Source organism: Cetorhinus maximus, chromosome 7, assembly GCF_964194155.1.
Source record: "Cetorhinus maximus chromosome 7, sCetMax3.hap1.1, whole genome shotgun sequence".
NCBI lineage: Eukaryota > Metazoa > Chordata > Chondrichthyes > Lamniformes > Cetorhinidae > Cetorhinus > Cetorhinus maximus.
Window position 1 is genome coordinate 36,640,926 of NC_135885.1, and position 12,688 is coordinate 36,653,613.

Consider the following 12,688-nt stretch of genomic DNA (forward strand, 5'->3'; position numbering starts at 1 on the left):
TTCATAGTACGACTAGGAAGTGCTGTTCTTTTGTACATACTTGACTGTTTGGCCAATTGTCTACTGCCAGACTCAAAGAGCACAACCTTTAGAAAATGGCACTCTGGGTCCCATTTATGGGGCTTGCAAGATACTTAAAGTTTGCCACATACAGTTTGGAACTGGCAAGATTTCTGGGCTTTTTTTTTATAAACTTGTTCATGGGATGGAGGCATCACTAGCTAGGCCAGCATTTATTGCCCATCTCTAATTCGCTAGCTCAGTGGCTTGCTAGGCCATTTCAGAGGGCATTTAAGTGTCAACCACGTTGCTGAGTCTGGAGTCATTTGTAGGCCAGACCAGGCAAGGACAGCAGATTTCTTTTCCTAAAGGGTGTTAGTGAACCAGATGGGTTCTTACAACAATGGTTTCATGGTCATCATTAGACTTTTAATTCCAGATTGAGTTCAAATTTCATCATCACCATGGTGGGATTCAAACCTGGGTCCCAAGGGCATTACCCTGAGTCTCTGGATTACTAGTCCAGTGACGATACCACTGTGCCGCTGCCTCCCCTGTGATTCAGTCAATACTGCCTATAGCTAACTGCATAACATGGGTGTAGGGATTGAGAGTAGGTGGAAGAAGTGCCTGCTCTGTTAGAATTAGAAAGGATGCACTAAGCCAGAAGAATTGGCTCTGGTTCAAATTTCTTTCCCCTCGCCCACACTGTGCCATTAACATGATATAATCTCCAGAATTTCAGTATTTCAATGTGCTTCAGTTGATCGGCTATAAACTAAATGATACAATTTTAACAGGGCTACAGGAATAGAGGCCCCCACCGGTGCATATACACAAACTTTTGAAGATGGCAGGACAAATTGAGATGGATGTTTAAAAAAAGTATATGGGGTCCTTTACTTTATAGAGGCATAGAATACAAAAGCAAGGGCGGTATGCTAAACCATTATAACACAGGTAAGGTGAGAGTGACTGCCCTTGACATCAAGGCAACATTTGACTGAGTGTGGCATCAAGGAACCCACGTAAAACTGGTGTCAATGGGAATCTGGGGAAAAACTCTCCACTGGTTGGAGTCATATCCAGCAAAAAGGAAGATGGTTGTGGTAGCTGGAGGTCAAACATCTCAGTCCCAGGGCAACATTGCAGGAGTTCCTCAGGGTAGTGTCCTAGACCCAATCATCTTCACTCCATCATAAGGTCAGAAGTGAGGATGTTCACTGATGATTGCAGTTTTCAGCATCATTCACTCTGCAGTTGCAGGTTTATCTGGGGATTCATAGGCTTCTTACTCTAAAGAGATCTGCTGGAGGCAATGGTCTTGTTGAAAAACATTTATTTACATGCTGGCTATTTACAAAGATTAAATAAGACCAAGGCATTGCTGGAGCTATTTTCTTGAGATGCTTCACGCTCATCTCCTCTCAGCAAGTGGCATCACTGTGACATAGCTCCTTACTCATGCTCAGTAGCTATTATTAGAGTTAACCTTTTGCTATGTATCGCCTCCCCGACCCACCCAGCCCCCTCCAGAGTCTTTATCCCCATATTATTATTATTATTATTATATACACATTCTCCTACACCAACCCCTCAAGTGTTTTGTGCCGGTGGCACCAATCTCCGACCGTGTTCTCGGCTCTGAGGATGTATGCTCTCTAGAATCATCGCCTTGGAAGGCATGACCTACACAGTATAGAAGGAGATGAATAGAGATTTTCCTTTCCTTCTCTTTTTTTCTTGGTACTTTGGGGTAAGATTGGGCTGCTTGCTTCTCCTGCTTGAAAGAATGAAGCCCATTCAGCTCCTGTGAAGATCTGTACAGTTGTACAGGGTCTACAAACTTCTACTTTTGCAATGAACAAAGTATTATGTTAAGCCTCATCCATAAATAAATCAGATGGGTGAAGAGGAGAACGAAGAATATTCTAAAGAAAAATGACGATTACCCTACTAACCCTGGTTCAGCTTGCACATTCTCTTCATTGTGACTTTATTCTTCAGCAGGTCTGAACATCTCTGGAACTTCACCAGAATGCAAGCAATCTTCAAAAAGTAAAGCAAGGTTCAGGATCTTCTCCTGCGACAAATCATCAATATCAGTGGCATCTTGGTTGTCATCCTCTTCCACTCCTTCCCACAAGAGCAAATTAAGGTCAAGAATGTCATCTTATGGCTGGTCACCTTCACCCTTGGTGCACCTGTCTCCCGCTGCATCTAGCCTCACCTTGAAATGAAACATCTACAATGCCCTCCTGTGGTCGTGGGGATGGAGTTTTGTCTAAGATGACTGATTCACAGCATTCTGAGTCAACTTGAGTTTCTTGAATGAAGGTTCCTTTAACAGATTTCTCCTTCTGTCTTGTAAACACAAATTTCCTGAACCAGCAGGCCACTTAAAAATTGCCTAACTTGCCACATCAATGGTACTGCACAATTCAGACATTCTTCCCGCCTGTGGACCTTCTTTCCGCCACAGCAGGGACATTGGAAAATGGAAGTTGGTGCCTTTTCAGGACGTTTCCCTGGTTGCTTCCTTGCTATACCTTCTGTTTTACAACCCACAAATTGAAGCACTTCGGACTGTTCTTGGGAAATTTCCCTTGCATCTCTGAAAGCCTTATTCTGCCTCCGCTTTTTGGGCTGTCCAGTCAGTTGTACAGCTTTGCTCAAAGTTAAATCTTCCCACGGTTAAGGGAGATTCTCATCTGAAACGCCAATGACTATTCTTTTATCTCTGATCTGGTCTTTTTTTAGTGTTCCATACTCAGAATTGTTACCTAGGTGATACAATTCATTGATTAATGAGTCAATCCCTTCAACCTGTTTTTCACGGCGTCGATTAAATTTAACTCTATGACAACATTTGTACGAAGACTGAAGTATGAGTCAAAGGCTCCAATGATATCCTTGTAGGAGGCTGTCTCTTCATTCACCCATTATCTGGCCAGCAAGTTGTCTGCTATGCTCCCAACAGTGCTAACTTGATCTTTTGTTCTCTTTACTCGCAAGACCTCATTGCGGTACTAGGTAAAACATTTCTATCAATTTTGCCATTGCTCAGCCTGTCTGAGACCATCTATATTTTGAAACGATTCTGGTGGCCATTTTTCACCTTGGTTCAAAGTTGTCTTTTCTCATGCTGCTCATCTTGTCAGTCGCAGGGCTGCCCTTGCTATTTGGTCACCTCCAGTGCCACTGTCGGGTTGATCTCAAAGTCCTTCACCTGCTGCCCTGCACTGTTGCTGAGTTTAACTTGAAGCTTTTCCCACAATTTTCTACTATTCCACTATAGGTTTGGTCACTCCTGCCGCCAACTGTTATTGTGGTTTTATTTCGGAATTTGAAGGCTTCTTACTCTACAAGAGATCTGGCTAGAGGCCATGGTTTTTTGTTCAAAAACATTTATTCACATGGCAGCTTGTTTCTGATTGGTCAAGATATTGCCCTGGGGAATGAGCCAGCAAATGGCTGTCGCTTATTTTGTTTAGCTGAAACAGGCATAATGTGGGTACATGTTCTGCCTGCAAAGAACAGGGCCCTGTGTATTAATATATGTAGCTTCCAGTACGCACAAATGCGCCACATACTGCGAGCCCGGCTGACGATCTTAAATTGGTTGTCAGAGTAATTCTTAGCACACCGAGGATTATTTAGCAAATGCTGTCCAATCGCAGAATCATGTCTGATGTTGGACACTGTTGAGTTTTGCAAGCACAGGCTGGTACGGTCTGTACCTTGCCTGTTGCAAGCAGCAGAAGGGACATGATTCTATCTGCCAGTCTTTGGGACTTTTGGCCTACATACCTAGCATCACACTAGCACTGAAATTCATACACCATATTACTTATTTATGCGATAGGGAGAGCATCACTTTTATTAATATGCAGGCCACATGTATTAATACACAGGGCCCTGTTCTTTGCAGGCAGAAAGAACATGCACACACATTGCGCCTGTTTCAGCTAAACAAAATAAATGACAGCCATTTGTTGGTTCATTCCTCAGGGCAATGTCTTGACCAATCAGGAGCAAGCTGCCTGGTTTAAATTTCAAACAATGCTTGGCAGTTAACTGTCAGTCACCATCAACTGGTTAATTCTCCATGGTAACACTTCTACCAATCAGAGTCCACCTGCCAACCAATCAGCACTCTCTTCTCATACATCATAAATATGTTGTTTCCCCTGACATTGGCATTTTCTTGCGAATTGTCCTGATGAGTGCAAGATGAAAAGCTTTGACAAAAAAGTCTCTTTTTTCAACAATACTCAAGTTACGTACTCAATACTCAAATTACGTACTACCAAATGACTATCTTTATAATCCTAAAATCCATTTCTCAAAAATTAATCCAACCAAAGACCATTTTGAAAAGGAATAGCTAAAGGAAGCAAATAAGTTAGTGATATAGTTAAGCTTTTATTAAAAAGTCAAATGAATGTAGAAAGAAATTTGAGTTGAGAAGTTTGATTTAGAAATTAAGTAACTGTGTTCATTGTATTTTTAATATCTTTATCTTAAATGGGGTGAGTTACGTTAGAGTGTATTTGTTAGACTTATATAGTATTTGTTGAGTCCTCATAATAGAAAAGTCACCCAGTCAAGATGGGATACTTCGAAGGTTATGGGGAGAAGTAAAGGTGGAAATTGTGGAGGCATTGGCCACAGCCTTTCAATCTTCCTTGGACACAGGGGTGATGCCAGAGGACTGGAAGATTGCAAATTTTACAACTTTGTTTTTCTTTTAAAAAAAAGGAGGGATAAACCCAACTACAGGCCAGTCAGTCTAACCTTGTTGGTGGAAAGCTTTTAGTGACAATTATTTGGGACAAGATTAATTGGCGAAGGAAAATTATGGGTTAATAAACAAAAGTCAGCACTGATTTGTTAAAGGAAAGTCATGTTTGACTACCTTAATCAAGTTCTTCGAAGTAATGGAGAAGATTGACGAGGGCTGTGCAGCTGATGTTGTATATATGGTCTTCCAAAAGACTTATGACAGTATCAGATGAGATCTTTTAGCAAAATTGAAGCCCATTGGGAAAAGGAGCAATGGCAGTAACAACACATATTTATATTCAACCTTTAATGCAATTAAACACCCCAAGACACTTCACAGGAGTGTTTTAAACACTAAATCAATTAAGGTGATATTAGGGCAAACGTCAAACCTTGGTCAATGAGGTAGGTTTTAAGGAGTGTCTTAAAGGAAGAAAGTGAGGTTGAGAGGCGGAGAGGGTTAGGGAGGGAATTTCAGAGTTTAGGGCTTTGGCAGCTGTACACACAGCCAACAAAAGGTGGGAGCAATTAAAATCAAGGGATGCTCAAGAGCATGGATGCAAATTGGATAAGAGACAGAAAGCAGACAGTAGTGTGAACAGTTGTTTATCCAGACTGGAGGTAAGTGTGCAGTGATGTTCCCCAGGGATCAGTATTAGGATCACTGCTCTTTTTGATATATATTCATGACTTGGACTTGGGTATACAGGCATAATTTCAAAGTTTAAAGATGATTCAAAATTCAAATGTAGTAAACAATGAGGGTCAGAACGGGCTTTGGGGGGACTCAGACCGATAAAATGGGCAGACACATTGCAAGTAAAATTTAATGCTGCAAAGTGATATATTTTGGCAGAAAGAATGAGGAGAGGAAATACGAACTAAATGTTACAATTTTAAAGGGGTGCAGGAACAGGGAGACCTGGGGGTGATAGTACACAAATCTTTGATGATGGCAGGATAAGTCGAGGAGATTGTTGAAAAAACATAGGATCCTTGACTTTGTTAAAAGGGTAGAATACAATAGCAAGTAAGTTATGCTTAACCTTTATAAAAACACTACTTAGGCTTCTTCTGGAGTACTATATTCAATTCTGAGCACTACACTTTAGGATATCAAGGTGGGAGAGGGAGCAGAAGAGATTTACTAGACTGGTGCCAAAGATGAACTTCAATTACATGGAGAGTTTAGAGAAACTGCAGTTGCCCTGCTTTAAGCAGAAAAGTCAAGGAGAAGATTTGATAGAGGTGTTCAAAGTGACAAATGGTTTTAGAGTAAATAAGGCGAAACTGTTTCCAGTGGCAGAAGGGTCGATAACCAAAGAACACAGATTTAAGGTTATTGGCAAAGGAATCAGGGGCAACATGAAAAAACAGTTAATTGTTGCAATCTGTAATATACTGCCTGAAAGATGATCGAAGCAGATTCATTTTTGTTTTACAAGGCTATGGGGAAAGTAGAGCAAGGGAATGGGATGAATTGAATGCTTCTACCAAAGAGTTGGCAGATGCACAATGAGCCAAATGGTCTCCTATTATTATAATCGTTATAGAATTCACCTCTTGCCAAATTTACAAATAATGGGTTGACTTGGCATGGGTGACTGGAAATTAAAACAAGAAATCTCAATGCTCACTTTTGTAGACATTCAGTAGTCAATCAGCTTTAAAAATATTGCACGTTTACACAGAATTACATAGAATATGGAACACAGAAAAACACCATTTGTCCCAAAAATCTATGCCAGCATTTATTCTCCACTCGAATCTCGACTCATCCTTCCTCATCCAACGATTAGCAAAACCTTCCATTCCCTTCTCCCTCACGTGCTTCCCATCAAATACATCTTTTTGTTGCCCCAACAACTGTGTGATAGCAAGTTCCACATTGTTATCACGCTACAAATAATCTTAGCCAACCATTTTATGAAAAAATACTTCAGAAAGTTAAAATTTGCATTGCAGCCCAAACAAGATAGCCCCGCATCAGTGTCAGATCCAGTTATCTGGTTCCCATTTTAACCAGCAAAAGCTGATTCAAGTATATTAATAATTAAAAAAAGGTTCAATGTCAAAAGAATCTTACTTTTCCCTTTATGTATTACTTAATACAAAAACATTATGCATACCTAATGGACTCTGTGTCAATATGTACAGGTGCTATCCTCTCCAGGAGAAATTTCACCATTTCCAAAAATGGATTTGTGGGCTGTTTAGGGTTGCTTAGTTTTCGGGTTATTTCTCGCTGTACATAAAAAAACCAAATTGTTATTCAAATGGAGAAACCACATTGTTAGAAATTTTCAATCCATTCTAATATAATATGAATTTCAGCAATTACCACACATCCTTCTGCTTGTTTGCACGAACAATTTGGACTAACGAGCACATCTAGCTGGGACCTGATTCGCTCATCCTCTTCTAAAAACTGATCAAATTTCTTCATGAAATCCTGGGCTTTTCCTGGATCAGGCAGGTTTTCTGGCAACAGAATATTGTATTGAGCACAACTTGTTGATAGAATAATTGCATTGTTTATTCTTGGACGAGCAATGCTTTCTACACTTTTTCATGCTATTAAATGAATGCTACATTTTATACAATGCAGGTGGCTAAAATATAGAATAGTACTTACTGGCAATTATCATCACTTTTGAGAATATCGCTTTGTCAGTGGGATCAGACTAGAATTTCAGACAAAATAAATTTTATTACATTTACGCATAGTTACAATAAAACTAGAGATTTATTTTCTAAAACTTTATCACATTTTTCAGCAATTAAAAAATAAACTAGTTGTGACTCCCATTTCCAGTTACTGGAGTAGCATTTCAGTGAGAAGAACTCATGTTGTGGAAGGTACAACATTCCTCCTCTTAGGTGGGCAGCAGTGTGGAAACAATGGGCAAGAGTTGGGTGTGTAGGGTATCAACATACAGGAGATAAACAAAAAAAAAAGACATAGGAAGATGCATCGACTGCAGCTATTTTTGTACATTAGTTCCAGTGGTCATTTGTTAATGATTAAGTTTTCTTTCAAAACTGAAAATCTCTTAACTTTAAAAAAATCTTTTACTCATGCAGCACACATTTGAAAATCACCAACAAATTCAAGATAAGACATCAATGGCATGGTGCGATAAAAAACAGCAAGCTGCCCAAGTAAGCGGAATTGAGAGGCTAAGTAGTTATCATGATTGTTTTTCTTATAACTGCATAAGCAGTAGCTATTGAACTCTTTTACGCTTTGACTTCCAATCAAATTCTGACAGCCAGGAGAGAGGTCTATTCAAGAGTATTTATATGCATGCACAAATCTTCGCATCCAAGTATTAATGAGTGTTTTCAGGCATGGGTTATCTAAAAATGTTTAATTCTTAAAAGGTGGTCTCAACATGCTTGACCCTTCCGTTATTGCTAAATTATCAGATTGCTTGTCTGACCTCCTGTACTGGATAAGCAGAAATTTCCTCCAATAAATATTGGGAAGAGTAAAGCGACTGTTTTGGGTCCCCAATCCGAATTCTATTCCCTAGCTATGAACTCCATCCTCTTCCTGGAAACTGTCTGATATTAAGCTAGTCTACTCACAGCCTTAGTGTCATATTTCACCTCAAGATGAGCCTCCAACCACATATTCATGCCTTCACCAAGACTTCCTATTTCCACCTCTGTAACATCACCCAACTTCGCCTGCTTCAGTTCATTTGTTGATGAAACCCTCATTATTACCTTTGTTACCTCTAGACTTCACTAATCCAACACATTCCGGCTGGTCTCCCACATTCTACTCTCTGATCCAAAAGTCTACTGCACGTGTCTTAATTCTCTTCAAGTCTTGTTCACTTTTCACCCTTGTGCTCACTGACCTACATTGGCTCCTGGTCCTGATTTTAAAATTCTCAATCTTGATTTCAAAACGCTCCATGGCCTTGCCCCTCCTCACCTGTGGAATCTCTTCCAGCCCCAGAACCCTCATATCTGGCCTCTTGAGCATCCCAGGTTTAATCACTCCTCTATTGATGTCCGCACCTTCGATTGCCTAGGCCCGAAGCACTAGAATACCTTCCCTAAACCTCTTCTACTTTCTCCCTTAAAACCTACCACTCAGACCAAGTTTTCGGTCATCTGACCCAATATCTCCTTCTGTGGCTTGGTGTCATATTTTGTTTCATAATCCTCTTGTCAAGTGCCTTGAAACGTTTTATTATATTAAGCCTTGTGATGTTTTATTATATTAAGAAACTAAATAAACTGTTGTAATGGTGAAAAAACCAGATCTGTTGCCCACCCTAATCACCCTGAGATAGAGTTGGTCAGCCTCTCCTGCAAATGCTGCAGTTTACACTGGTAGTCTCCAAGTTGGGAATTTAAAGGTATTCACATAGCAAAGTGAAGTTTGGCAGCAACGTATGTCCAAATGAGGTGTATGGCTTTTGATGATGGCGTTCCAATAGCATTGCTGCTCTTGTCTTAGCAGTAAAGTTCATAGGAGAAGGAGGTACTGTTGAGTGGAATTTTGTTACTGCAATGCATCAGTGAAAGAGAAGATATTGAGTTCAGTGGCAGAGGTAATAATCATGCAAACTGCACTGAGTTCAGTATATACTGTGTGCATGAATTCCAGGGAGCACTTGTTAAATCAGATTTGATACTGGACAGGAATCAGACACACAATCCAAGCAATGAGACACTATCAGGTTCTCTCACACAACATTCCTTTTGGAGTCAGACCAGAAGCATGTCATGAAAATATAATAATTTTCATAATATTGTGATTTACTGTAAAAGTAGGTTAATAGTGGGGTTTGGATGTGTGTGTTTGGAGGATTTAATTGAATTGGAGGCAGCTGGTCTGGAGCTTTTCAGTTATCAAAAGGGAAGCTGGGGTTGAAATGCTAAATATGTAAACATGGCTGAAGTTTTAGAATGTGAAGTATGAGGAACATTTGCTTTTTAGATAAATTAGGTTCGCTTGAATTTCAAAGAGATGGTAAGATGTTACACCTAGCCATAAGAAGCTAAGCCAAACAGTAGGTTTACTTTTCCCAAAGGTTATTGATAATATAAAACTTTCATAGTACTCATGTTGTGCGAAAAGTAAAGTTGCAAAGGCATATTGGAACAATGGGAATTTGCATTCAAAGGGGAAATCTGTATAAAGGAAATGAGGTTGTGTGTAGGAGAGAAGGCATTTTAAGATCTAACGCAACTGTAAAAAGCCTCCAGCATCAAAGCCTCCTGCTGTCTACAAGGAACCAAAGCTGAGGAAAACTCTTTGAATTCGACTGTCTAGGGTGTGTGCTTTGCCTGGGTCTGTTTAAATCTGTGTGTTTTACTGTTGCCTTAACAGAGGTGTAACTGGGAGTTTGATTAATTAGGGGATTTAGAAGTTGTCATAGTAGTAATTTGTAGATCTATGTATGTGCTTAACATAATTTCTTCTATTAATAAAGGTTTAATTTAGTTTTGTAAGAAACCTAAATGACTCGGTGGTCTTATTACTGCTGAATTCAAGGCATGCATCTCAAAATATACAAATTCCAAAACAGTTGTGGCAGTTGTTTCAAGTTTCCCATTGGGATTTGAGCAGCTTAGCATTTACCATCTGCTGTGCCATAACAGGCAGAATTTAGAATTTAAAGAAATCTTGCAGCATTGTTAAAGCTTGTTAAAACAACTCTACAACTGTATTTAAATGTCATTTGCCACTTATTTTTCCCTGCATTTCCTTTATTCCTAATTCCACTTTTATTCACTATTTCACTTTAAGTTTTAGATTGATGTCACTTTGTTGGGCAGTGGATCTTATGGGGAAATCATATGGACATTCATGGAATTTGCAATTTCTCCAACTTACATTGAAAATGATAAAAGCAAAATACTGCAGATGCTGGAAATCTGAAACAAAAACAGAAAACGCTGGAAAAACTCAGCAGGTCTAACAGCATCTGTGGCGAGACAGACAGAGTTAACGTTTCAAGTCCGTATGACTCTTCTTCAGAGCTCTGAAGAGTCATACGGACTTGAAACATTAACTCTACCTGTCTCTCCACAGATGCAGTTAGACCTGCTAAGTTTTTCCAGCATTTTCTGTTTTTGTTCCATGGAAAATGGCTGGCTTTGGGACAGTGGTGCTAAATTAAGACAGTGGGCAGAGGTTTTGTGTACAGCTTATAAGTAGATATCTGTCAGGAACTTGTGGGGACCATATAATCAGCACATAAATCTTCAGAACTATTGGTAGGTCCTTTAAAGCCTGTGTGTAGTTTCTGTTAACAGTGTACAGTCCATAGGCACATTTATGGGCACCTGTCAAGTTCATTTGTAACAGCCTCATTAAGAACACATTTGAAACTACAGAGCTGTCAGAACTATAAATTGAGAGAGGGGAATGTGCAACGAGACCTGGGTGTCCTCATACACCAGTCGTTGAAGGTAAGCATGCAGGTGCAGCAGACGGTAAAGAAGGCAAATGGTATGTTGGCCTTCATAGCCAGAGGATTCGAGTACAGGATCAGGGATGACTTGCTGCAATTATACAGGGCCTTGGTAAGACCACACTTGGAATATTGTGTGCAGTTTTGGTCTCCTTATCTGAGGAAGGATACTCTTGCTATAGAGGGAGTGCAGCAAAGGTTTACCAGACTGATTCCTGGGATGGCGGGACTAACATATGAGGAGAGATTGAGTCAGTTAGGATTATATTCGCTGGAGTTCAGAAGAATGAGGGGGGGGATCCTCATAGAAACCTATAAAATTCTAACAGGACTAGACAGGGTAGATGTAGGAAGGATGTTCCCGATGGTAGGGGAGTCCAGAACCAGGGGTCACAGTCTGAGGATATGGGGTAGAGCATTTAGGACTGAGATGAAGAGAAATTTCTTCACCCAGAGAGTGGTGAGGCTGTGGAATTCGCTACCACAGAAAGTAGTTGAGGCCAAAACATTGTACGTTTTCAAGGAGTTAGATAAAGCTCTTAGGGCGAAAGGGATCAAAGGATATGGGGAGAAAGCAGGAGCAGGCTATTGAGCTGGATGATCAGCCATGATCATAAATGAATGGCGGAGCAGGCTCGAAGGGCTGAATGGCCTACTCCTGCTCCTATTTTCGATGTTTCTATGTAAGTCCATTAATGAAATCTGTCAAACACAAATGGCAATGTAAATTATCAGTTAGATCTTAAAATAAATCCAGGTGATATTTCAAATACAGTATGAACAAGCCAAAGATGTTGTGAAAACTTCAGATGGGAAACCTACAAAAATGAGATATCCAATTTCCTTTTTGACAATCAGCAGTTTGGAAGCCTTGATAAGTCCTACGATGGAGCTTGGATGCATTATTTCCTAATTGAGTCAGACAGGCTTCCAACTCCCGTCAGGTGCTTTGTAAATTTTCAGCTGAACATTTAAAGACAGTATGCCATATGCCAGCGACAACCAAAGATTTGCCAGAGGGGGCTCTTCGTTGATGAATACCAAAATAAAAAGCAAATTTGCCTCAGCCAGAATGATATCCTGGATGATTTCTAGACAATATGCGCTACATTCGACTTGCACCAAGTGAATTCGATTTTACCAAGAGAAATTAAGATCGCCCAGTTTTAAAGTGCAAAAATATAGTTGTCTGAGCGCAAGGAAGGAAAGGAATTTATCCGACATTCATAAAACATGCTGCTGGCAGCAAAAGGCTAAGCGGCTCTGAGGAAACTCATTGTGAGGCTTTAGACAGAGACAAGTGGAAAGAACATGTCTGAAGAATAGCATCTAGGAAATTTAAGTTCCAGCATTTCAGCAATTTTCAATATGCTGTTCTGAAGATGACAAAGTGATGGATTTTGTTGCAATTGTAATTCCATGACACCAAGGCATAAAAATGCTAGGAATTTAATTTTACTCCT

The 12,688-nt window shown here is 40.0% G+C and overlaps 1 protein-coding gene across 3 annotated transcripts in view; it reads right to left on the reverse strand.

Moving 5' to 3' along the window:
* Positions 1–12,688, reverse strand: part of pds5b (PDS5 cohesin associated factor B) — a 258,376-nt gene that overhangs the window by 86,971 nt on the left and 158,717 nt on the right. For all 3 annotated transcript variants that reach the window (XR_013577094.1, XM_078545339.1, XM_078545340.1), the window contains exons 15-17: positions 7,421–7,469; positions 7,127–7,266; positions 6,915–7,030 (exon numbers count right to left, since the gene is read on the reverse strand). Coding sequence is in view for 2 of the 3 variants with exons in the window: in XM_078545339.1 (XP_078401465.1) it covers positions 6,915–7,030; positions 7,127–7,266; positions 7,421–7,469 (305 nt within the window). In the remaining variant the exon portion in view is untranslated. The remainder of the gene's footprint in view (positions 1–6,914; positions 7,031–7,126; positions 7,267–7,420; positions 7,470–12,688) is intronic.